This window comes from Ambystoma mexicanum, chromosome 2p (assembly GCF_040938575.1).
Source record: "Ambystoma mexicanum isolate Mex_15411 chromosome 2p, UKY_AmexF1_1, whole genome shotgun sequence".
Classification (NCBI taxonomy): Eukaryota; Metazoa; Chordata; class Amphibia; order Caudata; family Ambystomatidae; genus Ambystoma; species Ambystoma mexicanum.
The window spans coordinates 1,130,769,160-1,130,796,869 of record NC_090923.1 but is presented as its reverse complement, the minus strand read 5'-3'; the positions used below and the strand labels follow the sequence as shown (position 1 = coordinate 1,130,796,869).

Sequence of the window (27,710 nt, the reverse complement as noted above, 5' to 3'; positions counted from 1 at the left end):
TACCAGTTTTATAGCAGCTTTCTCCAGCAGGGTCCAAATTTCCTGCATAAGTAGCGGATCTGAAACTTTAAAAAGAACTGTTCCCCGGTGAATGATCCAGTGGCCATTTTAGAAAGGCAAGGCAGTAACCTTGGGGAACTGTTTTCAATGCCCATGCATCTGAAGTAATACCCCACCATTTTTTCAGATGCAGTAAGATTCAGGCTCCCACTGGGATTTTGTGGAGTAAGGCCTCCGAGAGGTTTTGAGGCAGCTGATGCAGCGGCTGATGGTAATGCAGCCGCTGCCTGGGAAGTCTTTGCACCTCTTTCCCACCCACCACGGTCGAATCTTCTCTGACCTGTTTGATTTGACAGTCCTCTCCCTCTTCCAACTGAGGAGTAATAGCGAAAGGACCTGCCCCTCCAAGTTGTACCAGTGTGGGGAGTTTGTTGGTGTCGGATTGCAGCGCCAAGAGATTTGGCTGCTGCTTTGGAGATCTGCAGCTTCTGCATACGTTCATCAGCCTTGCTGCCAAATAAATGTGTGCCGTCAAAGGGCATGTTGAGAACTCTAGACTGCACATTGGGATCAAAACCAGACTCTCAACCAGGAAAATCTGCGCATTACAGTGCTAGCCGCCATAGCCCTGCTGATACGGTCAGCATAGTCGAGACCAGTCTGTAGGGATTCGTACATTGCATCTTCTTCCATCCTTGACAATGTTTAGGAAACAGTCTGTCTTCCCCTTCGGGATATGATCAGCTGCCATCGCTATGCAATCCCATAGGTCAGCAAAATAAGCCAGTGCACACATGGCATTTGCCAACTTAAAGGCCATACTCCCTGCAGAGAAAACCTTTTTAGCCAAAGCATCATAGCGTTTATCATTTCTGTCATGGGGAATTGTTGCGTATGCATTTTGCTTGGATGTGGCGGCCTGAACCACAAAACCTTCTGGAGTGGGTTGTTTTGCCAGATGACAGAGGTCACTGCTCGATGCTCTGTACTTGCTGGTCAGTTTTTTGTTCACTGCTGGAATTAATTCCAGTGTTTCCCAATTGGCATTAACTCGCCTTTGTAGGGCTACATGAAAAGGAAGAATAGGGTCCTCCTGTTGTCCATCTAAAATATCTATGAGATCGTCCTGCTCAAAAAGTGGTGCAGGTGTTGTGGCCAAGATGGAGGGCTGAGCGGAGGCGTTATGATTGAGAACTGTCCCAGCTCGACAGCGTGGAAGCCAGCTGAAAAGGAGACCGGCTGCAGGCAGGGATCTCGCACTTGCAGTCTTAGTGCAATGGGCCCCTGAAAGAGAGGAGGGAAGCAGCGTGACAATGACACAGGCTGAAAAGGGGAAAGGACAGCACTCATAACAGCACCTATAACGACAGGGTGGTGTGGGGAGGTGGGTTTGAGGGGGCCTGGTCCTGGAGACTGTTAACCTCCTAAAGAGTACCCACCGGCGCAGGGAACCCCGGAGACACAGTGGTGCCAGCGGCCAGAAGGGAACAGGGGAGGGGAAAGGATACTTTAAGGCTCTGGGGAAACGCAAGGGGGCACTACACCCACAGCAAGAGAAGGTGAGAGTTGAGACACAACAGGGGGTGAAGGCCTAGGAAACAGAGGAATACCCCAGAGCACACAGAAGGGGACCCCTTCACTGGAGGCAGAGTGTGGCGGGAGCCACCTGGAAAAGCACTGCATGAAGCAGGAAAGCAGACCCGAAAAGAGCAAACAGGAGGGGAGGGCAATTCAAAGTTGAGGAAGGGCCCAACAGGATAAACTGAGAAACCTGGGACCAGCGGATAGAGGCGTCTTCAAGAATGGAATAGGGGAAAGACGATGGGACCGAAAAAGAATACTAAACCCAGGCGAGAGTGAACACGATAAAGGACATATACAAACCAAGCTTCCCTTTGGAAACCTGGCGGGACAGAGCGGCGGGGATTTGGCACTCACCAAAGAGAATCTGCTTACTGCACTAGCCAAATTTAAGGAGGAGCTCACCGAGACAGTCAAGGCAGAGGGTGCAAGTATAAGACAAGAGGCCTTGCAGGCCATCACGAGCAACCAGAGAGACATTGACTCCCTAGGTGAGCGGGTAATGGAGATAGAAGAGCGCTTGATTGAGCTGGGCACGAAGGGGTCACAACAGACAAAGGAGGCGGAGGAGAGAATAAGGGCCCTGGGGGAGTAGTGCAAGGACCTAGAAAATAGGTCACAAATAGACAATATCCGGATCAAGTACCTGGGGGAGAGAGTGGAGGGCCCCGACCTGGAAGTCTCTATCCGAGACTAGTTTGAGAACCTAGTAGAGGGGGAACCGGCCCGAAATATGGGGATAGAAAGAGCCCACAGAGTGGGCAGCCGAAGGACGGACCCAGGTGCAAGGACCAGGGACATACTAGGGAAAATGCACAACTACAAGGACAAAGCATAGCTCATGGGGGCGGTCAGGATGAAAAGGAAGATCCGAGTGCAGGACTGTGAAATTCAGATATACAACAACTTGTCCCAAACCACAATGGCGAGAAGATGCTCATTCATTCAAGCCACTCACGCAGGAATTGAATAAGCTCCCCATGGTTCAACAATGAACTCCTAGAACTCACAAGGAATAAAAGAGCCCTAGAAAATGTAATCAGAAAAACCAACTCCCCAGAACTCAATCAAATTGCAACAATTAGCCAAAACCTACAAACTAAGCATACTTGCCCACAAAGCTGAATCACTCAATAACCGTATTTCCAACACAGCCTGCAACACTAAATAACTATTTACTATCATCAGGGAATTAGAATCCCCCATCCAACACACCAACCCCATTAATATCAGTAAAGCTTGGTGTACCACTATATTGGATGCCCTATCCTCCAAAGTTAACACACTCCAAAGCAAAATAGCCGCACAAAAAAAACTTGGAGCTCACTGCCACTCCTTCCCATCCACCAGACACCAGCACAAGAACAAATGTACCTGAATTCCACTTCACACAAGTCACCAATGACCATGTGCTTAAAACCATTGCATCTGTGAAGCCTTATAACTGTAAAGGCGACAGTTCCCCTGCAAAAGTAGTCAAAGACTGCGCCACCATACTTTCACCCATTATAACCAAATTTGTCAACAAATCCTTCAACGCTAGTGAAATACCTGCATCTATTAAAGTAGCATGGGCCACACCCCCACTCAAAGAAACATCACTAGACCCAGCAATCCCCACAAACTACAGGCCCATAACAGTGCCATTTCTCCTCAAAATCTTAGACAAAATAGCACATACACAAGTTCAAATCCACCTAGAACAAAACCACTTGTTAGGGGACAGAGAATCAGGTTTCCGTCCTAGTCACAGCACGGAGACTGCCCTCTTAGACCTAAAAAAAACAAATGGCCTCCATTAAGGATTCTGGCAAACTAGGCATCCTACTACTCCTAAACCTCTCTGCGGCATTCGACTTAGTCGACCACAGCAAATTATGCCTCACCCTCTCTACCTACTTCCACTTCTCTAAGAAAGCCACTTCTTGGATAAAATCCTTCCTCTCGGACCGTACCTCAAGAGTTACTTCAGGGGAAGAAGCAGCTGATTCATCCCTGTACCGCTGGGAATACCACAAGGATCCTGCCTCTCGCCTACACTTACTCTTTGCAGCACTAGATGCTATGGGAGTAATCTATACAAACTTTGCCGATGACACGCAAATACTTATTCCCATCACAGGCAACATTGATTAGGACACGGCTTGCATGAATAAAATCTACTCCCTCATCCAAAACTGGATGACTAACAATAGTCTTTGCCTAAACGGGGAAAAAACAGATTCTCATAGTCGGTAACCCAGCCAGCCTCAGCAAACTCCACCCAGACTACAGCTCTATAGTGATATATGGCACCCCCATCACCATATTTCAAGGGTTTGGGCGAGTAATCAAATGCTATAAATACATAAATAAAGTGTAAGATGATATATAGATGGCTCTTCCCAACAAGGCCCCAATTTCGCAGGGGCAACAAGGAAAAAACTGTTTCCCCGGCCAAGGACGGTCTGAGGGCCCTGGGTGTGGCTCAAAAAGAGGCAGGGGAAACCAGCACCAGAAACCACCCAGGAGAGGTGATGGGAGAGGCATGATCTGGGCCCCAGGGGTGGAGCACGAAAAAGGCAAAGACGACGTGAAGGACAATGTGATCCGGGTGGAGGCTCACTAAAAAGGACTAAAGGACTAGAATATAGTCGGATGCAGGGTAACAAATTGGGAGAGTGACGGAGGGGCGAATACCACACACTGTTCGCAGAAGGGGACCACGTCGAGAACCTGGACTATGAATCCTGGGATCTATAACCAGTTCTGAGGGTGGCTGGGTACAGCGAGACAAAGGCTCAGTCAATCAGAGGAAGCCAGGGGTGCCAGGGCAATCTGGTGTAAACATTAGCACGAAGGAACGTATAGGTTAAATTCATGGACTGTAAGGGGACTGAACAGCCCGAATAAGAGGGTCACAATCCTGAGAGAAATTGACTAAGAGGGGTCAGGAATAATCTGCCTACAGGAAACGCACTTGATGATATCATAGTTTATTTATATAGCGGCAGTAAACAATGCCTTTCAAAGCGCTTCGAAAGGAGATGAGGGTCGCCTATGTAGCAGGAACTACCCACTACAATATCATGCAGCCGCGGGAACCAAACTGGCAGGGTTGGCAATCCTATTCCATAAACCCTTACAAACAGAAGGGACCAAGGTTAAACGGGATCCAGAGGGGAGGTACTTGATGGTGAAAAGGAAAATGGGTGGCCTGGTGTATAGATGGGCATCAGTATATGGCCCCAATCAGGGGCAGGAAGCAGTCTTTGAAAGATTTCTAGAGGAATTGGGCAAGTTCGGGGAGCAGGAAATTATTGTAGCTGGGGATTTTAAACTGGCAGCAGACCCCATCTAGGATAGGTCAGATGGATTGAGGGGGCATGCAACGGGGACAATGTCCAAACGCCTGCTAAGGTGGTTTAAAGAAGAGGGGGGGGGGGGTCAATGATGTGTGGAGGACACACCACCCACAAGAGAGAGACTACTCTTTCTATTCACATGTCCACAAGACCTACTCCCGAACAGATATTATAGCAACGCGAGGGGTGGTCCAAGCATGACAATACCAGACCACACTCCGGTCTCACTAGAGTGGAAGGGAGGAAACGCGGGGGCGGGGGGCTGATGACTGGAGGAATAACTTCTCAGAGATGGTTAGGCGAGACAACAAACAGAATGAGATACACACATTTGTGGAGGAGAGGGGGAAGAGGGAAACAGTCCGGGGGAGAGATGGGATACGTTTAAGCAACACATTAAAGAAGAGCTTCAAAGAAGAGCCGTGGGGCAAGGAAAGAGGCAGAGGGGGGTGAAAGAGATATGGGAACTCGAGAGGATGCATGAGGTGAATGGAACAAATAAGGTGGCTAGGAGACAAGCGCATGCAAGAGGACAACTTAAACAGTTAACAGGTCAGTGGAGAACACCCTTCTAAGGAACAGGAAGAGGTTCTATGAGCAAGGTAATAAAGTGGGGACATCCTTAGCGCGGCAGATAAGGGCCAGAGAACAGAAGGTGTTCATAGCCACTATGGAGGATAGTGTGGACAAACAAGTTGGGGCGGACAGAGCCAAACGTAGGATTGTGACAGAATTCTATTCAGACCTGTACAGAGAGGACCCATTGGATGAGGAAGGGCAAGCAGCATATCTATTAGGCTGGGAAGGGCCAAGATTAACCCCTGAGCAAAAAGACCAACTAGAAGAACCCATAAAATGCCAAGAGGTGCAAAAAGCAATATCACGATTAAAGGGAAACAAGAGCCCAGGGGAAGATGGGCTAATGGCAGCATTTTACGCAACATTCAGGGAGCCGCTCACCAAAGCCCTTAAGAAGGTATTTAATTACTGTGGAGATAAGGGTGAAATATCCAAATCCATTAACATGGCCCACATCACTCTCATCCCGAAGCCAGGGAAAAATTCACAGCTGTGTTCCTCATACCACCCTATAGAGCTCATCAATGTAGACGCCAAACTCGAGGTACTAGCAGCAAGTTTAGAAGGGATTCTGCAGGAGCTGGTGGCACGTGACCAAACAGGGTTTATTCAAGGATGGAACACGTTTGACAATATAAGAAGGGTCCTACATATTATCGATAAGGCTGGAAGAGGGGGATCGCCACACGCAACTGTTCATCAATGCTAGATGCTGGGAAGGCGTTTGACCGCATCAATTGGGCCTTCACGTAGCAAACACTTAGAAAGGTGGGAATAGCACCAAATCTTTGGAGAATGATACAGGCTAACTTCCAGAATCCCCAAGCCAAGGTTAAAGTGAACGGGAGGTTGACCAATCCATTCTCAATAAGAAGAGGTACAAAGCAAGAATACCCACTCTCCGCACTGCCTTTTGCTCCAGTGATGGATCCTTTGCGCATCAGATAAGGGAGACCAGGGAGATCAGAGGGGTGAGGTGCGCGAAGTTGCAACACAAAATAGGCCTGTTTGCAGATGCCGTGGTCCTAATCACCGAACCGAAGAACTCGCTACCAGCAATAATGGAGGAGATAAGGGCATTCTCTGCAGTGTCTGGCTTTAACATGAACTTTGGGAAATCAGAAATTCTAAATCCATCAATAGGAGAGAGGGAAAAGAGCCAGCTGGAAAACAGTAACCCGTTCAGGTGGGCATCAGGACCAGTCAGATATCTTTGGAGTGAATCGGACAACTCCCATAAAACAAAAAGTGGGAGCAAACTACCCGCCCCTGCTGAAGCAAATCAAAGCAGACCTACAAGGTGGAGAGGGTTGTACATATTGTTTGGAAGGATAGCCACCGTCAAAATAAACGTGCTCCCTTGACTCCTGTATCTTTTCCAGGCAATTCCCCTCGCCGTCCCAGGGAGACTGATGGACATTCAGGAGTGCATCATGGGGTTTATCTGGGGAGGGGAAAAAGCCAGGATAGGGAGGAAAATGTTGTTCAGGAACAAGGCCCAGGGAGGCTTGGGTTACCCTAATGTAATGAATGCTACCAGGCGGCGCAATTCAGAGCAATGGCTGAGTGGGGGAGGGCAGAGAAACAATGGGTGTGCACGGAGCAAGCAGTAGCGGGAGAGCACCTTTGGAAAATATCAGGGATGAGAAAGGTGGACAGGCCAAAGGGGCTACTGGGAAATCCAATTACAAGAAATACACTGAAGTTCTTGGAGCACTTGAATAATAGGGTTAAATTGGCTCCATGGCATCACCGCGGACACCCATTTTTGGAAACCCTGCCTTCCCACCAGGAAAGGAATAACAGGTTTAAACGGTGGTTGGAGGGAGAGATAAGGGAGATCGATTATCTGTATGAAGTAACCCAATTCAGGTCATTTGCAAACTGCAGAAGAGAGCTGGACCTGTTAGCTTACCAACAATTACGACACTGGGCGGGAGCTCCCGCAATGATGGAGGGGGACACAAGGGAATATACGGAGTGGGAAAAGCTAATGTCGTCTACAGAGAGCAAGAGGGGGCCGATATCCGCAATCTATAAGATCTTGTTAAACTGGGAGGAGAGGGGGCACTGAGGAACAAATGGGGGAAGGTACAGGGAAAAGCGCTCACGGATAAGGAGTGGGACAAAGCACTAAAAGGTTGGTATACCTCACACGTCGGTACAGCACTGTGAACTACAATACAAGCTGTTACCCTATTTGCATTACACTCCAGAGACAATTCATAAAATGTACACCTCAATGTCAGCAGCATGTTGGAGGGGGTGTGGGGAAGCGGGAACGATAGGGATGCATGCAGCTTAAACACTTCTGGCAGGAGGTGAAATCAAAGATGGTTGAAACAATGGGAGTAGATATGGAGCTGGATGGAGTGGCAGTGCTCTTGTGCACTATGCCTGAGGGGCAACAAAGAATGGGTGGGAGTGCAGGAACGCTATGGGCAAACAATCATGGCCGCAAAGAGATGTATAGTTAAACAATGGAAACAGAAGGAGCCGTCATCAATTATACAATGGTATTATGCAATATGGGACACGGTAGACATGGAGAAGATGACGGCAACAATACGGGGGTCATTGAGGAAATTTAGCTAAGTTTGGTCACCCTTCATAAGCTACGCAATCACGGACATCACACACCTATACATCCTGAAGACACTGAGGGTGCTGGGGATATTAGAGGAAGAAGAGGACTGAGCTGCACGTAACAGGACTTAACAGGCTTCCTGCAGGAACTGGTGCGGGTGTGCGGGGCAGGGGAGGGTGTTGCAGTTGATACAGTATACAATGTAGATTGAACATGTGTTATGCAAGATATTACATGGAAATATACAAAGTTACTTATATATGTAAAACATGTTGAACGAATAAAGGTTTAATTATAAAAAAAAAAAGTGGTGCAGGTCTACTCCATCCCAGATATTCTATGACACTAGATATCAGTTGCCTGTACGAACCATCAGCATGGTCTAAGGGATATGGTCTTCAAAACTATTTCGGGGGAAGTGTCTAACCCATTTGCAGTTTGCAGGGTTTCATGAAGATTTTTTATTCTCGAGTCCTCTGAAATGAAGGCCTCTGGAACATACTGCGTTGCATACTGTAACCCAAAAGGAAGTGATACATTTGAAGATGGCTCATCATCCTCGGGCAGTGGGGTGAAAGTTCGACATCCTTCAAGGGTTTTGTTATCTGCACCAACAATGGCGTTGAAGTCTTCGAGGCCATCGACGGCTGATGTGTCAAGGATTTTTTAGACAATGGTGGCGAGTCTTTCGGCTTCAATTACTATTTTCGAAGGAGACTTTTCTCTACTCAAAGGAACCTCTGAGGGCTCTTGAGGAGTTTTCTCCTGGACACTTGGGCCAGAGGGTGCACAGGTTTTGTCCTTTCTTCTCTGTCTTACTTGCGACATGGCTCTTGCTTTTCTTCAAGGGGGTTGAGGCTGCATTCTCGAAGACTGAGCATTTTTACCTGAATACCTACCATTCTGCCGGTGAGGCTGATTTGGTCGGGCAATCGACCTGTTCCGGGGAGGAACTCGACGACAGACGGTGATCTGTGGCACCTTTTCCTCAAACGTTGCGAGGACGATGACGAGTGGTGAGAACCACTGTGGGATCAGGACCTTTTAGCTTTCTTCCGATGAGGAAAGTCGCCTCTCGACTCGGAGGATCGCTTTTTTGACAGAGTTGTCAAAGGGGATTTATGCGACCTACCTGCAGCTAACGTCGCTCTATGCTCTTTCAGGGCTTTCACTGTCATCTATCGGCAGGACCGACACTCCGTTGTTAAATGAGTGGATCCTAAGCACGACAAGACACACCCGATGGTCCACAAGGGACATTTTCGGCCCGCAGTCGTGACATTACTTTGAACCCAGATCTCAGAGATGATGCGTAGATGCCATTTTTGCTAAATTCAAAACTTTGTCTAGGAACCGAAGCACGCCGATCTTCAGAAGCGATCGCTCTCGTAGAAAAACACTGAAGCCAACAGTTGCTGCGTGTGCTATATACCATCGATGCCGCCGACTTCGAGATGGAGGCTCACGAGGGACATTGAGTCGACAGGCATCGACGCACAGCATCCCCAGCTGGAAATTGTTTTCAGAAACAGCTAAAGCTGGATATGGAGATATCATAAGCTGAGAAATACATGTGAGGACAATCCATTTGAATTTAACTTTAGAGCTAAATCTACCTCACTTTTGTGAACCAGAGAACTTTTTGCTGGACTGGTAGATTATTTTTCCCTATATCTCAGTGAGTGGCAACCTTTTTCCACACTCTCAGATCCTTTTACTCTTTTTATGGGTGTCATTTTTAAGACTCTCCAGAGTGCCCTTTTAATTTTATCCTCTTGACAGCTTTTGGCATATACCTTTTTTATTGTTACAGGGTTGCCCTGTGGGAATCCTCTTTTAATTTCTCTGGCTAACCTTGTGATAACTACAGTTCCTAAGAGTACGAAGGATATTTCGATCCCTTCTACATTTTGTTAGGTAAAACTAGCACACTCCACCTTATATGGAATGCTGGGGAAATACAGTGTATCCCCTTTCTCACTAGCACTGTAACAATCCTGTTACAGGGACACATTAACCTTAAATGGCTGGTGGCAGTGAACCTTTTTACAAATTCAGTGCACCTTTACTGCAGGCTGTTTTCACAGCTATGGTAAAGGCACCCATCAAACTGGCACCGGTCTTTTTTGCCATTTCCGAGCTTCTTGTCCCTTCTTGGCTTTTCCCCTGCCCACCATGGTGGGAAATTCCTTTTTGTGATTTTTATCTTCGCGGGAGACCTCGGTCAAGCCTGCCCAGGCTCCCGAGTGTCTGAAGGCAGCAAGTGAGGGAGGAGTCCAAAACACTCAACCCCTTCGTCTTGCAGCCTGACTGCGAGAATCCAGTTCAAACTGGGAGGCTGGTTGTCCTGAGAAGTCTTCCTGCTGCAACTAGTCTTCTGTACTGAGGTCCTGTGTTGGCAGGGTTTATGTCCTTACCTTAAGCCTGTGTGATTTCTGAAAAGCTTTTGGGGTGTTTTCTGCGATTGGGAGTCCTCTCATTCAGTTCACCCAGGCCTACTGCTGGAATCCTCCTAGGGTGTCTCCTCAGAAGTCCCTGGACCAGAACTAAATCTAATATGAACTTACTTGCAACACTTTTCCACAGAAACAGACTTTCTGCAACTGAACTCCATCTCACCCTGCCTACAGCTGGCACCTAGGCCATTAGGGTCCCTTTTCTGCCTCAGGGAACTTGTGCAATGGACTAGGGAAGGACTGGATAAGAAAAGGATCCGGCCTTGAAAAGTATAACAAGTGTTTTAAAGGTTACTCGCTTGTAAAATAGTTAGTTGGTAACCAACTCAAGAGTGAATAGTTGCAAAGGTTCTTACTTATCTTGAATGTGTTTCGCCATTCTGAAAAGTATATGTAATGTTATTTTACTCACCTGTGAATTGGTTATGCCTCTTTCCCAAGGGTAATGCTGTTGGCTTCACTGAATTATTTCTTTCAAAATATTAGTATGCAAGTTCACCAACTGGGTCTCGCTTTACATGACCTGCTGTTTAGCCAGTCTAAACTAAGTCTGCCTTGGGTTTTACATACCTTGAATAACATTGAGACATTCTTAAAGTGCAGCATTGGGTTTTGCTTTCCCTGGTCTGTTGTATACAGATGCTAAAACAGTGTTAGGTTTATACCTACCTTTAAGTTGCTGATAACTCCTTTAAAAGGTATATGGGTTTTACTTACCTTGGTCTGCCTTGGGCCATCCTAAAATAAGTTAGAAAGTTATTTCTTCCCACTGAGCTGAAACGCAACTCTAATAGTATATTACAACCTTAGGTTTTACCTGCCTAGAATAGCTGTGTGCCATTCTTAAAAAGTGATCTGTAAGTGTAGCTTCTGCCTGGTGGAATCCTAAATTAGCGTAAAGAGTTCTTGCTTACCTTAGTCTGTGTCCCACGGACCTGAAAAGCAATTACAACATTAGGGTTTACCTGCCTAGAATAGCTGTGTGCCATTCTTATGCAGTATCACTGCACAACCGCTAGGGTCTACTACCCTTGTATTACTAAAAGTAATCCGAAAATTACTTACGGTTTTAGGTCTGACTTCCCTCGAAATATTGTTAGTATTCTGAACAAGGTTTATGCTTTGGTCTGTGTACCTTCAAGCATTGTGTTGTGTTTATGACTATGACAAAGTACTTACCCCAAGACTTAACTTGGCCTAACTGTATTTATAATAAACCTTTATTTTTTTATAATACTTCTGTTAGTCAGTGTTTCTGTTGAACTCTTGGTATACTACATGTTCTTTGTACCTTCCTACAGCCCTCTCTCCCTCCTAAGAGAAGCCGGACTGCTCGGTCTACGCTACCATATACTCCAGAGTGGAGTCTTGTACTGTCTCAGGTAACTGTTTTTACAAAGACCTTAGCTGAACTTCAGAAACACTGTCTTAACACACAGAAGGACCACCATTTTGCTAGAATGGTGGGCTCCTTTTTTCACCATTTCTTGTCTGCTTCTGGTTTCTGAGGTCTTCCCCTCACCATTCTAGGTGGGAACGCCCTCCGTGGAAGTTTTGTCTTTGGAGGGAATCCTTTGTATTCCCTGCCAATGCTCCAGAATGTCTGAGAAGGCAGGAAGCGAGGGAGGAGTCCAAAACTCTGCAGCACTTTGTCTTTCACCTTGCCTGAAAGGAAACCAGTCTCAATGGGCGGCTGGCTGTTCGGATTGGACAGCCAGAACACCTCTTTCTGTAAACTGCAGGGAGAGATTGCAGAGGATGTGCTGTAGTTGCTGATAAATACTCCGAACCTGGAAAGCTGCTGGCAAGTCAACCTCTGGAGCAGAATCCGAAGAGGAAGAAGAAAAGACATCTGTAGCGATTTCCAGCGACTGGAGAGCCTGCTGTGTAACCGGAGCTGGAGGCAACCCTTCCTTCCAATCGACCTGGGATTCCGAATGCGATAGCTCCTAGCAACTAGTCTCAAGAAGGCCTGCATTTTGAGCCATCCCATGACATGCTGCGAACTTGCTGGCTGCAAACCAACAATACTCTAGGACCTCAAGCCTGAGTGTGATGCATAGTCTTACGAAGTCCGAATCCAGCTGAAACTTTGGTGGACTCTCCCTGGACCACCAGAGACAATTGAAATCCCTGAAGTCCCCTCACCAGAGTGCAGGACCAAGAGAGTTAAGAGAATCCAACCGGCGATATTCGTTCTTCATCTGGCTACTGTAAAAAAGCACCAAAACCACAGAGCTGCAAGAATCCGCATAGAGTCCTTTGCTGGAAGCCTCCTCTGATGACTGCTGCTGCAAGGTCCCATCCAGTGTCCAGTTCTTTCGTCTCCAGACCAAGAATTCAGGGACTGGGACCTGTGCTGCTGCATCCTGAAGGCATCCACTCTGAAGCTCTTCTTTTCTTCTAAGGCACTGTGTGGGCTTGGGCAATACTTGCCTTAAGTCTGGTATGCATCCTGTGAGGCTGAGGGGTGATTTGTGTGGTTGGGAGTTTGCCCATACCACTTGCCCAGGCCTAAAGCTTGAACACATATTGGGAGCTTTCTATGAAGTCCCTGAACACACACTGATTCTGCAAGTGAATACTTACTTGTTTAAGAAGATCTCCTATGGAACTTTGAATTTCCTGCAACTGAACCCTATCCCAACCTGCCTAGAGTTGGCACCTAGATCACCAAGTTCCCTCTTCTGCATCTGAGAGAACTTATGCAATAGACTAGGGACGGACTGGATAAGAAAAGGATTCAGCCATGAAAGTATAACAAGTGTAAAAGTACTTACTTGCTAAATAAATGAGTGTTAACAGTATCTCTCTGAAATAAGATGTTACAAAGTGGCATTACGTTTATGCTTACCTTTGAGTTGTATTATGCCCCTCTAAAAAAGTGTATATATTGCTTTAAAGGGATAGTCCAGTAAAAAATGTTAGTTAAAAAATAGATAGGCAATATAAAAAAAATACTAGCACTATTTTTTTTTAAACTTCCTATGGAAAATTTTGAGCTATTCAAGCTCAAAATTCGCAAAAGCAAGCACATGGGCGCATCCATTTTGTGAAACGGATGCCCGCCTGTGCTGGCTTTTGCGGCACTAATGAAGGAAAAGCCAGCCAGCTGTAGTAAACAAAAGCTACCGCTGGGTGGCTTTTCCTTCATTGGTGCCGGGACTCGGATGACGTGGACCGGAGACCAGAGCAGGAAAGCTGCAGCTGAATCTGGGTAAGTGCTATTTATTTTTTTTTTTTTAAATAAGCACTAGCTGTGGGTTTTTTTCCTAAGTTTTCCGGGCTGGAGGAGCCCGGAAAACTTAGAAATAAAACCGCAGCTTTAAAAACATTGTATTTATGTTTGCGGTCGCTTTTGAAGCGACTGCAAACTAACAACGCGGTTGTGTTTGAAAACGCTGCGGTTTTTCTTTCCAAGTTTCTCAGGCTCCTCCGACTCGGAGGAGCCTGAGAAACTCAGAAAGAAAAACCGCAGCGTTTTCAAACACAACCGCGTTGTGTTTCTGCCTGCTGTGGCTATCACTTTGGGTCTCCTGGTGCTCCCCCAGGGGAGCACCGGAAACCAAAAGTGAAAGCCAAGGCAGGCAGAAACACAACACGGTTGTGTTTCTGCCTAAATCTGCTTCCCCATTTGGGGCTCTCGGGCTCCCCACGGGGGGCCCGAGAGCCCCAAATGGGAAATTAGCTGTAGGGAGAAACACCACAGCATGTAAACACAACCGTGTTGGGTTTCTGCCTGCCTTGGCTTTCACTTTGGGTCTCCGGTGCTCCCCTGGGGGAGCACCGGAGACCCAAAGTGAAAGCCAAGGCAGGAAGAAACCCAACATGGTTGTGTTTCTGCCTAAATCTGCTTCCCCATTTGGGGCTCTCGGGCCCCCCGTGGGGAGCCCGAGAGCCCCAAATGGGAAATCAGCTGTAGGGAGAAACACTGCGGCATGTAAACACAACCGTGTTGTGTTTCTGCCTGCCTTGGCTTTCACTTTGGGTCTCCGGTGAGCACCGGAGACCCAAAGTGATAGCCACAGCAGGCAGAAACACAACACGGTTGTGTTTGAAAACGCTGCAGTTTTTCTTTCCGAATTTCTCAGGCTCCTCCGAGCCGGAGGAGCCTGAGAAACTCAGAAACAAAAACCGCAGCGTTTTCAAACACAACGTTGTATTTATGTTTGCGGTCACTTCAAAAGCGACCGCAAACATAAATACAACGTTTTTAAAGCTGCGGTTTTATTTCTAAGTTTTCCGGGCTCCTCCAGCCTGGAAAACTTAGAGAAAAAAAACGCAGCTAGTGCTTATTTTTTTAAAAAAAATAAATAGCACTTACCGAGATTCAGCTGCAGCTTTCCTGCTCTGGTCTCCGGTCTGCGTCCTCCGAGTCCCGGCACCAATGAAGGAAAAGCCACCCAGCGGTAGCTTTTGTTTACTACAGCTGGCTGGCTTTTCCTTCATTAGTGTCGCAAAAGCAAAAGCCAGCACAGGCGGGCATCCATTTCACAAAATGGATGCGCCAATGTGCTTGCGTTTGCGAATTTTGAGCTTGAATAGCTCAAAATTTTCCATAGGAAGTTTTAAAAAAAAATAGTGCTAGTATTTTTTTTATATTACCTATCTATTTTTTTTAATAATTTTTTTTTTACTGGACTATCCCTTTAACTTTGAATGGTGTTCCCCCCCTTCTGAAAATTAATAAGTGTTGGTACTGTTTTTATCATTGCTTAACTGAATGAGTGTAAAAGCTTACCAATAGGGCTTCCTTACTCACCTTGAATAGCTGCTGCTCTTCTAAATGTGTAACCCTGGGTTGTACTTCCCTGAATTACTTTGGTGCTATTCCAAAATAGTTTCATAAAGTTCTTACTTACCTTAGAAACATCAAACATGTCTTAAACGTATCCCAGGTATAACTAGCTAATAGATAAAAGATAGTTATGTGCCAATAGGTCAATTACTTACCTTAAAGTGTAATTGGGGTTTGCTTTCCCTGCTTTGCTTAGAGCATTCTAAAACGGTTAAGTGGGCATACTTCTCATTGAGTAGCTTGAGGCCCGTCCAGAAAGTACAGGAGTTGATTTACTAGCTGTGAACGGAGTTCTAAAAAGTAATGTTGCAAGGAGTATACTTGTAACAGGGTTGGTTTATTATGTGGTTTCATAACTGAGTGTCACTGCATGACTGACAGGGTCAACTACCCGTGAAATACCAATTGTATTCTAAAAGTATATCTAACCTGCTTATTCCCCCAATAATAGTATATTACTATCCTGAATGTATAAACTCAGGTTTGACTCACACAGACTTGCTTCTTGATCCTCTATATAAGGTACGGTTTGCATACCAAAGGTATTGAGTTGGTTTTTATGATTGTTATTGTACTTGCATACCCAAGACTTATCTTGTCTGCTTGTATTTAAATAAATGCAAAACAAAGGGGGGTCTGGGAATCTCTCTACCAGCACGAACACAGCCCAATGACCTGTTCTTGGGTGAATAACCCCTGGGAGAGACTCGACCAAGTCTTTAGCTCACTGTCCCTTTCACAGAGAAGAAATTTCCCTGCATATCAGCCTTTGTCCTGCCCAGGGGCAGTCCAGCGCCGAAATGCTAGGCAATTCTCCTCTGAACAAGAGTACCATCAGTAACCCCATACACGTGTTTCAGCCTTGTTGGGCATCATCAGTGAGGTGAAACTGGTGCCTCTCTAAGAACAGTGAGCAAGGGGTCCACGTCTGGATCGCCCTGTAACTTAGGGTGAAACCCAAAGTTAATTAATGCAAAACAAAGGGGGGTCTGGGAATCTCTCTACCAGCACGAACACAGCCCAATGACCTGTTCTTGGGTGAATAACCCCTGGGAGAGACTCGACCAAGTCTTTAGCTCACTGTCCTCTTCTCTGTGAAAAGAATAGTGAGCTAAAGACTTGGTTGAGACTCTCCCAGGGGCCATCCACCCAAGAACAAGTCAATGGGCTGTGTTTGTGCTGGTAGAGAGTTTCCCAGACCCCCCTTTCTTTTGCATAAATTAACTTTGGGTCTAACCCTAAGTTACCAGGGCGATCCAGACGTGGACCCCTTGCTCACTGTTCTTAGAGAGGCACAGCTTCACCTCACTGATGATGCCCAACAAGGCTGAAACACGTGTATGGGGTTGCTGTGGTACTCTTGTTCAGAGGAGAATTGCCTGGCATTTCGGTGCTGGACTGCCCCTGGGCAGGACAAAGACTGATATGCAGGGAAATTTCTTCTCTGTGAAAAGAATAGTGAGCTAAAGACTTGGTTGAGACTCTCCCAGGGGCCATCCACCCAAGAACAAGTCAATGGGCTGTGTTTGTGCTGGTAGAGAGTTTCCCAGACCCCCCTTTCTTTTGTATTTAAATAAACCCTTTATTTTTTTTACAATACATAGTGTTTCAGTGTTGCTTTGGCCCATATGTATGCTACAATTTCTTTGTACAAATCTACAGCCCTCGCTCCCTCCTAAAATAAGCCTGGCTACTCTGTCTACACTACCACATGTTTTCATGTGGTACAGCCTTATACCAAGAGTGGATTTGTGTACTGCCCCAGATGTATGGTGTTATGAAGCCCTTAGTTGGACTTTAGAAAAACTGTTGTAACAGCCAGGTAATGTTTTCTATGTGTCTGCCAATGCATTCCTTTGTGGCCTTCCGTAGCATGCACTGTGTTTTCTTCCAACTCTGGCCCTATAAACAGTGTCCACATAAAAACACATCAGTTAATTGCACCTCCCCTAACCCCTCAAACCAGGACCACATCCTCCAGCCCAAACCAATCAGCAAAGCTGGAGCACTACTTCAGATATGCGCTAAAGATGGGCTGCCCTGGTCTAATGCATTCATCATCCACTCTAAAGACAGCATGCAGTCCTTTGCCCACACTACTTTCTCCAATGCCAGGCCATATTATCCTGCATTCACTGCCATCCTATATGCATATAACAGTTTCCCCAACCTATGCCCAAGCAAGCAACAGTCTCCAATATGACCAATCTACTAAGGATTTCATATGTCTCAGTATAGCCATAGCACCTCTGCCACTTCCTCAGCAGTCACACAGCTATGATCCATGAAGGTCTTGTTCCCCCATTGATGCTCACCACGTAAAGGCCGTACAGGTTGTGGATATCCCGGTGCTCCCAGCCATCCATATGCACAGCATCCTTGTGCATAGTCACCTCAGGGCCGTTGAAGACTGATGGTTCATTCATGTCATTCCACACAAATAGATTACTCATTGAACCCTGGAGGTAGGAACAGAAGCAGCAAGGTGATGGAAGTTATTTTCAGTACAGAGTAGAAGCGCCATGACGGTCTGCCCACCAGAGGCAGGAATGATTCATCATGAATTTCTGACTTAGGGCGGGGACAGACTCTGAACTGGCCCCCCCACTCCCTTCCTGGTCTCCCACCAACTAGTCATTCAATTGAATACCATGTCTCTTGTGATCAATGCAGCCACCAAGCTCTGAAATGGAGATGCAATAGCGTCATGCACTACTCTTGCGTGTCACCAGCATGTGGAACCTGGGTCTTTACAATAATTGCAGGCTCACTTTGAGGCTAACCAAAATGATTAAATATCTGCCCGTGAGTGCCTGTTCTGGGGTTTAGCTTGGAAGACCTCTACATTAAAATTTAAAATGAATATACACATTTCTGCACTCTCTACAAAGAACCAATTGGTGTGTTCGTTTGGGATGCAAATATCACACGGAGGTCAAGCAGAAACCCACCACTGGAAAGACACAAAGGGATACATTAATTTACTGAGAACCTAGACTAACGCTTAACAAAAGTACATACAGCATTGTTTCATACAGTCTCAGAAGGTGCTTGGAAGGGGCGTAAGAACACAAGGGTTGATGACAATGTGTAGCTTGGAGACTCGGCATGCATGGTCTATTGCTGGTGCTAAAGGAAAAACTACAGTCCTGAGACTTAATGGGGGGCGCATCCTAGCAACAGTGTGGCAGGGTTACGAATGAGACTGAAGTACTTTGGCATGCACCCAATCTGCAGAAACTTGTTTAGGGGCACTAATGGCCCCATACACCATGTTGCCTTGTGAATATGCCTCTTCTCACCTCGTACTGATCATATGAAAACATGCTGGACCACCAGGAACGCATTTCTGGATTTGTGAAATCAGGATAACCGGCAGAACCTGTAGAGTAACGAGTAAAAAAAAAGTAGACATGGCTTTGAGAATCACCTCTTCCCAAGGTCGTACTCAGCTCCACTTTCCCACAAGTGGGCCTCTCTCCCCACTAGCTCATAGCGAGCATAGCTCTCTTTGCATGTTTCTCCAAAGCTCACAACTCCGATCAGCAACATTTTCAACATCCCCATGTCTTTCTATAACAGACTAAAATTTCTCTACACACCTGTCGATAACCATCTTGGTACGTTATCTGCCAAGATCTGTTAGATATGTGAAACCACATCACAACTTTCCACCCTCATTGCCTCTGACCCATCGGTTAAGTACTGTTCCCCACAATCCATTCACTTATAGCTGGACACCTTCTTCCACTCACACAGCAATACCAGACTTCACCAGCTTCATACCTGGCCAACACCACCCCTCATAATCGTTGCCATCCTTTGTTTTGACATAGAAGTTCCTGGAGCGAATCTCATTGTGGATACGGTAACTGTTGTCGATCTTGATGTGGGGGTCTACTATGGTCACCATCTGTTGAAAGAGCGGGTTCGGGAAAGGAGACCGAAGAGAAGAAGGTTTGAATTGAAATTAACAGTGGGGTGGGGGGTGTGTGCAAAGCCCATATCTAGCAGGCTGAAACCTTCAACATGGTGACAGCTGGTATGCAAGAAAAACGTGTCATAAAATCTGTGAATGCTCAAAGATCAGCACCATGTAATCACAGTCTTATTTATAGTTTAAATGTAGAAATAAGAGGTTTAAAATGATAGTCTCCATATTTAATATTAAACTAAAACCCTCCATGTGGGTAGCTTCAGAGAGGCCAACCCATTTAGTGAACAGGGTACTTGGCACATTGGTCTAGCCAAACCATCAAGGTAATTGACTGAGCAGTAATGCAGACTTCAGACAATTTGGATGTGGTGTAGAAGTACAATTAATCACACATGGAATATTCAAGTAAATGTTCACATAGGAGTACAGAAATGTACACATTAAGAAAACAAGTAAAAATAAAGCATAACCCCGAAGATACACTAGCACCATATATATAGTTCGGATACTTGTGGATCGGCTTATAATCACATGCTTTGCACAGGAAGTCATCTAGAGGTTGGTTCAGAGTATTCCATGATTTCTTTTCAAAGTCAAAAACAGGACGTCGACGGGGCTTTCCCGTAACACTATCCCTATTGGGACGTGTACAGTACCCATGAATCTTCATGCGTCGAGGTCCTCATTGTTTTACTGTCCACCAGCTTCGACCATAGAAAATACCCCTTTTAAATGTTGCCCTACGTGCAACAAAATATTCCCCTGAAAAGATAAACACAATGTATGTAACTAAGGCGAGTTGGGCAAACTTGGCTCTGCTGTGCCTAGGGAAATGTGCATGGACTGCTGCTCGAAGACATGTGTGAAGGCTGAGCCCAATTGCCCAACATTGAGAACTAAGAATATACTATACACCAATTTCCGTATGCATGTCCAATATACGTCAATATTTTACTAATGGTTTAGCACCATTTTAAGCACCGGTTATTGAGCATATCAAACCATTAGTTTGTCTAAAGCTATATTTATTGAACAGCATCAATTATACTCCAAAACACAGTCCCAACAATGTTCATAATTGTTATTGTCTAAAAGGCATCATCATCGTCTGAAAGCAAACACGTGCTCCGATGCTAGTGATAGTCCCAATCTGAATTCATCACAAAATAAAAGGGTACCGGGTATGTTCACAGTCCTCCAGGTAAACAATTGATATATACAAAACAACGGACCGGGAGCAAGAGGATGGTAAGAAACAGTTCACTCCTCACTAAAATATCAATGTATTTTCATAAATAATTATTGTTGTGGTACTATACCAACATTGGCATTAAAAACCAGATTGCAGACATATCCAGGATCACTCTTACTCCCCTCAATCTAATCATACATACATCAAACTTCTCCACAATACGTTTTTTGTATCGGTCTGGTAATGTACACGACCATATAACAAATCAAACGAGTTTCTACACCCCTCTGTGTACTGGTGTGTCTAGATGTTAATGTCAACACGTGATTCAGTTCGAATCAGCGGGCCTAAGACTGTAGCCCTCAATTTTCTGCAAACTTCTTCAGGACGAAGTGGACAGCTTATTGTGCCCCACTTCTATACATATGGAGTTGGAAACATCTCCAAAACAATTCTTGGACAATTATAAATTTTATTACGGTGTAGAATTTATTTTGTAGAATAAATTTAGCTTTAGACAAAAAACGAATGTTTGATCTGCTCAATAACCCTCGTTTGAAATGATGCTAAACAATCTGAAATATTGAAGTCTATAGGACATGCGCACGGAAATTGGTGTATAGTATATTCTTACTACACAAAGTGTATAATTGTCTTCCAAGAGACCACCAGGATGATGGCTGTTAAGCGGGTAAGCTCTTCAGACCGAAGACACTTAAAGATAGACTGAAATTGCTGGGCGGCCTATGCGATGCAGGCCGAGGCAGTCGTGGAAGATCCCACCGCAGCATAGGAGTATGAGGCAGAGCAGAACAGTCCCGGAATTGCAAGCGACTAAGGGAAGACATCCGACAGGGAAATGTTATTTTCCCATGTGACAGCCAGCAGAACCAAATGGCAGGCATCAAGCTCCGTTATGGAGGCTTACACTGGCGGCAAAGGCCAAACACATGAAACAAACCCATTGGGTGGGCCCGGCGCTCGATACAGGGACGCCGACCAAATCCAAGCAGGACGAATCGCACAAACACTCCATGCCTACTACAATTTAGGGCTGGACGATATGGATCAAAAGTCATAACAATATTTTTGGGCTGAATGGTGATATGCGATATATATCTCGATATTGTTTGTGTGGGTTAAATGCTCAATTGTAAGTCAACTACATGTGAGATGTTAACAGTACTAATACTGAAGAGTAAATGCAAAACACAACTCTAACTTTGTCAATTAAACTCATCCTAAAATTGTAATTGATTCAAAAGGACATCATCTCAACAATAATGGCAATACTGACACAAAAATGCAAGTAGGATACACATCCCTATATGCACTGAAATAGGCATTAAGAGACCCGTCATCTTAATTTAATGGGTGACAGATATATGGCATACATTACTCACCGTAATCGTATTTCTGATGCTTGGATATGCATAGATGCACATGCTTTGCATAGGCCATCTAGTGGTACGTGCAGAGTAATGCATGACTTGTTTTTGAAAGTCGAAAAGGGAGTTGACTAGGCAGGTTTGTAATACTATCCCTAGTGTGACATCATTAGTACCCATGGTCCTTCATGCGTCGAAGTCCATCGGACTGCTTTGTTTCTGACATGAGGGAGCATCAAGTGATTGTTTGAGTACATAAGAGGAAGTGTAAGGTATTTGATGTTGATGTACCTTCAACTCTAAGAAGGGAGGAAGGGTGGGCGCATGTGAATCTAAGCAGATACAAGCATCAGAAATATGATTACAGTCAGTAATGCATGGCTTCTGAGGCTTGTGTGTCTGCTTAGAATAGCATACTTTGCATGAATTAGCGAGCAGTACCTGGAGAAGGTGGTGGCATGTTTGATGGTACAGCAGCAAATCGATGTTTTAATACTGCTTGTCCCACCTGTGAATCTTGTTTGTGATGAGTATCCAGACAATGCGGTGTAAAGGTATGTATGGTACTCCACGTAGCTGCTTTGCAAATGGCATCTAAAGGAACATTTTCAATAAAAGCCAAGGTAGCCCCTGTGCCACATGTGTGCGCTCTGGGTGTGAAAGGCAGAGTTTTGTTGGAAAGGGAGTAGCAAAACTGAATGCATTAGACTATCCACTTTGAGATAGCTCACTTAGAGACAGGGTCCCCTTCCAGTTACAATGGACACAAATAATTGATCAGTCTTCCTGACTGGCTTTGTTCTGTTAAGGTAATAATTAACAGCCATCCTAACATCTAACGTATGGAGGCTTTTTTCTGCCAAATTGGTCAGGGTTTTTAAAAAAGTTGGATTTTCTATGGACTGGTTAACATGGAGCTTTGAAATAGATTTAGGTGAAAAACTAGGTTGTGTTCATAGCACCACCTTGTCTTTATGGAAGGCAAAAAAGGGATCTTGAACTGAGAGTGCTTCTAATTCACTGACCCTTATAATGGATGTAATTGCAACAAGAAAATCAGTCTTGTAAGTGAGGCGTTTAAGACTGATTTTATGCATTGGCTCAAAAGGGGGACTCGAGCTTTGAAAGTACAACCTTTAAATCCTATCCGGGAGTTGGGTTTGAAATAGGTGGGTGTAACCTTTTAACCCCTTCTATGAATGCTTTAACTACTGTCACTTTCCACCAAGAAACCTTTGTTTGAGAGGTGGTGTATGCAGATAGTGCAGCTAAGATGACTTTAAGAGAGTTGAAAACTAGCCCTGTCCAAAAGTTAAAGCAAATATAGAACAATGTGGGAAGGAGAGCAATCAATTGGATTGATGTCTCTAGCTTTGCACCAAATAACAAACCGTTTCCATTTATTGTAGTAGCAATGTCTTGCATTAGGTTTGCGTGCCTCCTTGAGGATGTCCATACATCTTTGACAAAACTCTTATGATCTCAGGAGCCAAGCTTGCAGGTTCAGAGTTTTAGGGCACAAATGATATACTGTTCCCTGATGTTGGGGTAGCATGTTGTATGGACACAGAAGGTTCACAGGTGAGCAAAGGGACATTATGAGCAGGTGCGAGTACCATGGTTGTAGTGCCCACATTGAAGCTATTAGAATGAGGTTGACTTGTTCTGAGTGCATCTTGTGGATGATTTTGTTGATGAGCGTAAGCAAATCTCCCTGGCTATTTAATCAATAGAGCATACACCTTGGATCAAGTTTGGGGATACCTGGACACGTAGTGTGAGAGTTGTACTGGGTTGTAAACAGATCTATGTCTGATGGACCCAGTTTAAGGCGACGTCATGTAGAATGTTTTTATGCAACTGCCATTCGTGTTCTGATAGGAGCTGTAAGTCTCTGCTTAAGACATCAGCTAAACAGTTGTGTTCCCCTGGAACGTGCTGGGACAGGAGGAACATGTTGCGTTTTAGTGTCCAGTTCCATATGTTCTGTGCTTGTTTGGACAGACCTGGAGAGTGTTTCCTACTCTGTTTATGTAAAAAATGACTGTTGTACTGTGTTAAGACTAGGACTGTTTCCCTTGAACTAGGTGTCGAAAATATTGCAGGGCATAACACTGCTAACAACTCTAGAAAGTTGATGCATTTCTTTTTGAGTGTTTTGAGTCCACTTGCTATGCGCAGTGTGGTTGAGGAGATGTGCTCCCCATCCTCAAAGTGATGCGTCTGTGGTAAGAGTGGCTTGCACTGCGGGGGGTTGTGAATGATTTTCCTTGCAGAAGGTTCTCCATTGTCCACCACTGCAGAGAATTAACTAGGTTCTGCGAAATTACCACTAGATCGGCCCACTGACCGCTTGCTTGCTACCATTGTTAGTAAGCCACTCTTGCATAGGACGCAAGCGCAGCTGGGCGTGAGATACTATGTCAATGCAGGCGGTCATCATCCCAAAAGGCACAGACCTCCGTACGGTTATCTGATGACCGGCTACATAATGTGGAATTTGAAAGAGAAAATGTTGTACCCTCTCATTGGAGGAAGACCAAGGCGTCTTTTGTCCAGATCTGTGCCCCAAGAAACTTTTGTTTGACTTGGAACAAGACTCAATTTCTTCTTGTTGATTGAGAAGCCTAGTCTGAAAAGCAGGTTGATAGTCTCGTGGGTGTTTTGATGACACCCTGAGGTGTCCTTCCAATTTTTAGCCTGTCTTCGAGAGAAGGGTACACTGGAAAAGACTGTAGGTGGACAGATGTTACTGTGAGTACTTTGGTGAACACCCTTTGCACCGAGGATATTCCGACGAGAAGCACTTTGAACTGGTAATGAGTCATGCCGACTTTGAAACCAAGATATTGTGCGCTGGCAACATTGAAATATGAAAGTATGCATCTTTCATATCCAATGTCGCCATGTAATCCACTTGTTTTAATAGCGGAATTACTACATGAAGGGTAGTCATCTGAAACGTTTGTGGTTTGACATACAGGTTTATTGGTCAAAGGTCTACCACGTGGCGCAGATTTAAATCCTTTTGGGGAACAAGGAAGTAAATTGAATAAATATCCTTGTTTACCTCGTGAGGAGGGACCAGTACTACCGCTTCTTTTTGGAATTCTTGAAGAACCTGTGGATGTTCTTGCAACATGTGTTGTTTTGGAGGATGAGAGTACCCTTTTGTTATGGTGGAAAGCACCCACTTGTTCGAAGTGATCGCCTCCCATGCAGGGGCGTAATGTGATAGTCGACCCCCTACCAGAGTAACATGTGAGGGGCCTGAAATGGAGATTCATTGTTTTTGGGCAGTCAGACTGCCACCCCCAGATCTCTCTCTCTAGCCTGTTTAAACCCTCCTTGATAGGTAGCCTGAAAGGGGGTGGATTGCGCTGTGTTCTGATATTTATTTTGGCGGAAAGTGTATTAAGAGGCGTGTCAGTAACTTTGGCCTTGAAAGCCTGAGGAAAAAAAAAACCTTTAAGATACCTCTTTTACCGTATGGTTTGTTTGAAATTTGCCCTCGAGTCTTTAAAGTCTTGTGTTCTTGCTTGGCTGTTTCAAGGGCGCCATCTACTGCCTTTCCAAAGAGCACACTACTTTCAAAGGGAATATTTAACAGCGCTGCTTGCGTTTCCAATTTAAATCCAGACTGGCATAGCAGGCATAGTGTTTTAGTAAAGTTCCCTCGGCAAAAATGATGCCTGCATTATCTTCTGCATCGAGGTTGCCTTTAATAATGTTATTTGCTACCTGTCTACCTTCATTGGCAGTTTTTAAAATGTCTATACGAATAGGGTCTGACAGAATCTAGTTGAGTTTGTAAATTACCCCAAAGAGACATATTGTAACTGGAGAGCAGGGTTGTGGTTAGAAATTTGCACCGGGTATGCGGCTGATGGTGCTAACTTTTTCCCCAATGCGAAAAGCTTTTTGCTCTTTCTCTGAGGGTGCCTCAGCAGAAGCTAATGGTGTCCCTGCTCTTTTGTGGGTGGTGGTAACCACTAAGGAGCCTGGCTTTGAGATGACCCTTGATATACAAAAGGGTCAGATGGTGCAGGCCAAAAAGTATTTTCTATTCTGGTGTTAATAGCATGTTAGATTATAATTAGTGCAGTCTAACTGGTGTGGAACTACACAAAACGTATCTTCTTGGTATTAGACCCACCCTTTAATATAGGCCTGTACTACACAAATTGGTAGTGTGACTGAACAGCCAGGCTCATTTTAAGAGGGGTAATGTTAGCTGTACAGATGTTCAATGAAACAAGTAAATACAGGTATCCAAGTAAACACTTACACACTTAAAGTTATAGTAAATACAGTATTTATTTATACACAAACATTTAAACCATTCTTTAAAAAGCAGTAATTAGCTGTAATATTAATTCTCGATTAGGATTCAATTCAAAAGTGAACAATAAAGCAGGCGAGTAATCATTCATATGTTATACATGTTCCAGCACCCAGAGGGGATGTCATTTGAGGTCAGTATAACATTTATGTAGTAACACCTTTGCAATATTGAGTTTCTCAGGAAGGAAAGGTTAGGGTTAGATCAGCACAGACTGGTTATAAGAACAGTTAGATTCTCCCAAAGGGATGCAGGCAGTCAATTATCCCAGCATTAAAGTGTTAACGTTTAAGACCTGTAAGGGAACAAGCACTGGCAAAGCAAATGGGTTCAGAAGGAGGCCTTTAGGGAGCCAGGACAGCCAAAGTCAATGGACAATGTCAAAGTTCTGATGCTCTTCTTAGAAAATGTTCTTAAATAGTGTTCAGAAAAACACAGCAACTCAAGTGTCACCTTTAGAAAGCACAAGCTGTAAGGCCAATGTAGGTAAATTGAGGTCAACTTGGTGTTGGGTTAAATCGCATTCCTAAAATGTAGGACGCACCCCAAATGGCAATAGGATTAAACACCCCAAGCCCCACAGTACCTTGAAAATTAAAAAAAAGTGTTCCAGCTGGTTGCCTGCACAATGCAATGCAGTAGATCCTTGTTCCTGGTCCTTGGTCGTGGTGACGAAAGGGAGGACGTCTGGCAGGCTCCTGCGGTAGCACTCGAGAGAGAGGGACTTGGCAGCAATGGATTTCCACCGATTCAGAGGCTCTTTGTGGTTTTGGTGCCTTTTCCTCAGCGCCAACGAACAACAAATAGCTCCGGTTAGAATTTCCTTGATACCTCGGTCCTGGACTCTGGGTGCACATGCCTTACTTCTTCAAGGTTCTCCGGATACCCACGAAGATCTGGCCGGATTCGGACTTCGGAAGACAATGCACTCACATGCACTCACAAGTGGTCGGTCTACCCCGGGTATTGGTCTTCCGCAGCCTTGGAAAGTGTCAGCAAGTCCAGGGTTGCGCCAAAATAGTTTGTCTCGAAGGCTAGTTGGTCCCACCAGCATCCTTTTCGGGTTTTCCCTGTCTATTAGAAAACGGGGTCAGCACAGCTGCAGGGCTTCACCTGGCACTTCGCAGTGCAGGAGGGTGCTGCTGGCGTCTTCTCTCGTCGTCTTCAGTCCTCCAGTGGTCAACTCTGCTTCTAGTCACAAAAACCTCTTTTTTATGCAAGTTCCCATTCATTCACAGCCCGAGGCTGTCAATCACATAGCAGGGTGGCTGTCCTTTCAGGACAGCCAAACGGTCAATGGAAACTGGTTTCACTCAGGCACACCTGGAGACAAAGGACAGGGGAGTTTTGAGACCTCTTCCTCACTTCCCGCCTTTCCAAACACTGGAGGCTGGGCGGCTTCTTGGCTGAAGCCTGCCAAAGGAAAACTACACAAAGGACTCAAACCTGCTGTAAAAAACAGAGTAAAGCCTAGAAGAAACTAACTGACAAGAAATGGCGAAATAA

General features: G+C 45.2%; 1 protein-coding gene across 2 annotated transcripts in view; it reads right to left on the bottom strand.

Annotated features, from left to right (window-relative positions):
* The window catches only part of GANAB (glucosidase II alpha subunit), a 919,668-nt gene that overhangs the window by 307,872 nt on the left and 584,086 nt on the right, over nucleotides 1-27,710 (bottom strand). For both annotated transcript variants that reach the window (XM_069645184.1, XM_069645185.1), the window contains 3 exons: nucleotides 19,132-19,258; nucleotides 18,648-18,727; nucleotides 17,661-17,804 (listed from right to left, as the gene is read on the bottom strand). In XM_069645184.1, the coding sequence (XP_069501285.1) occupies nucleotides 17,661-17,804; nucleotides 18,648-18,727; nucleotides 19,132-19,258 (351 nt within the window). The remainder of the gene's footprint in view (nucleotides 1-17,660; nucleotides 17,805-18,647; nucleotides 18,728-19,131; nucleotides 19,259-27,710) is intronic.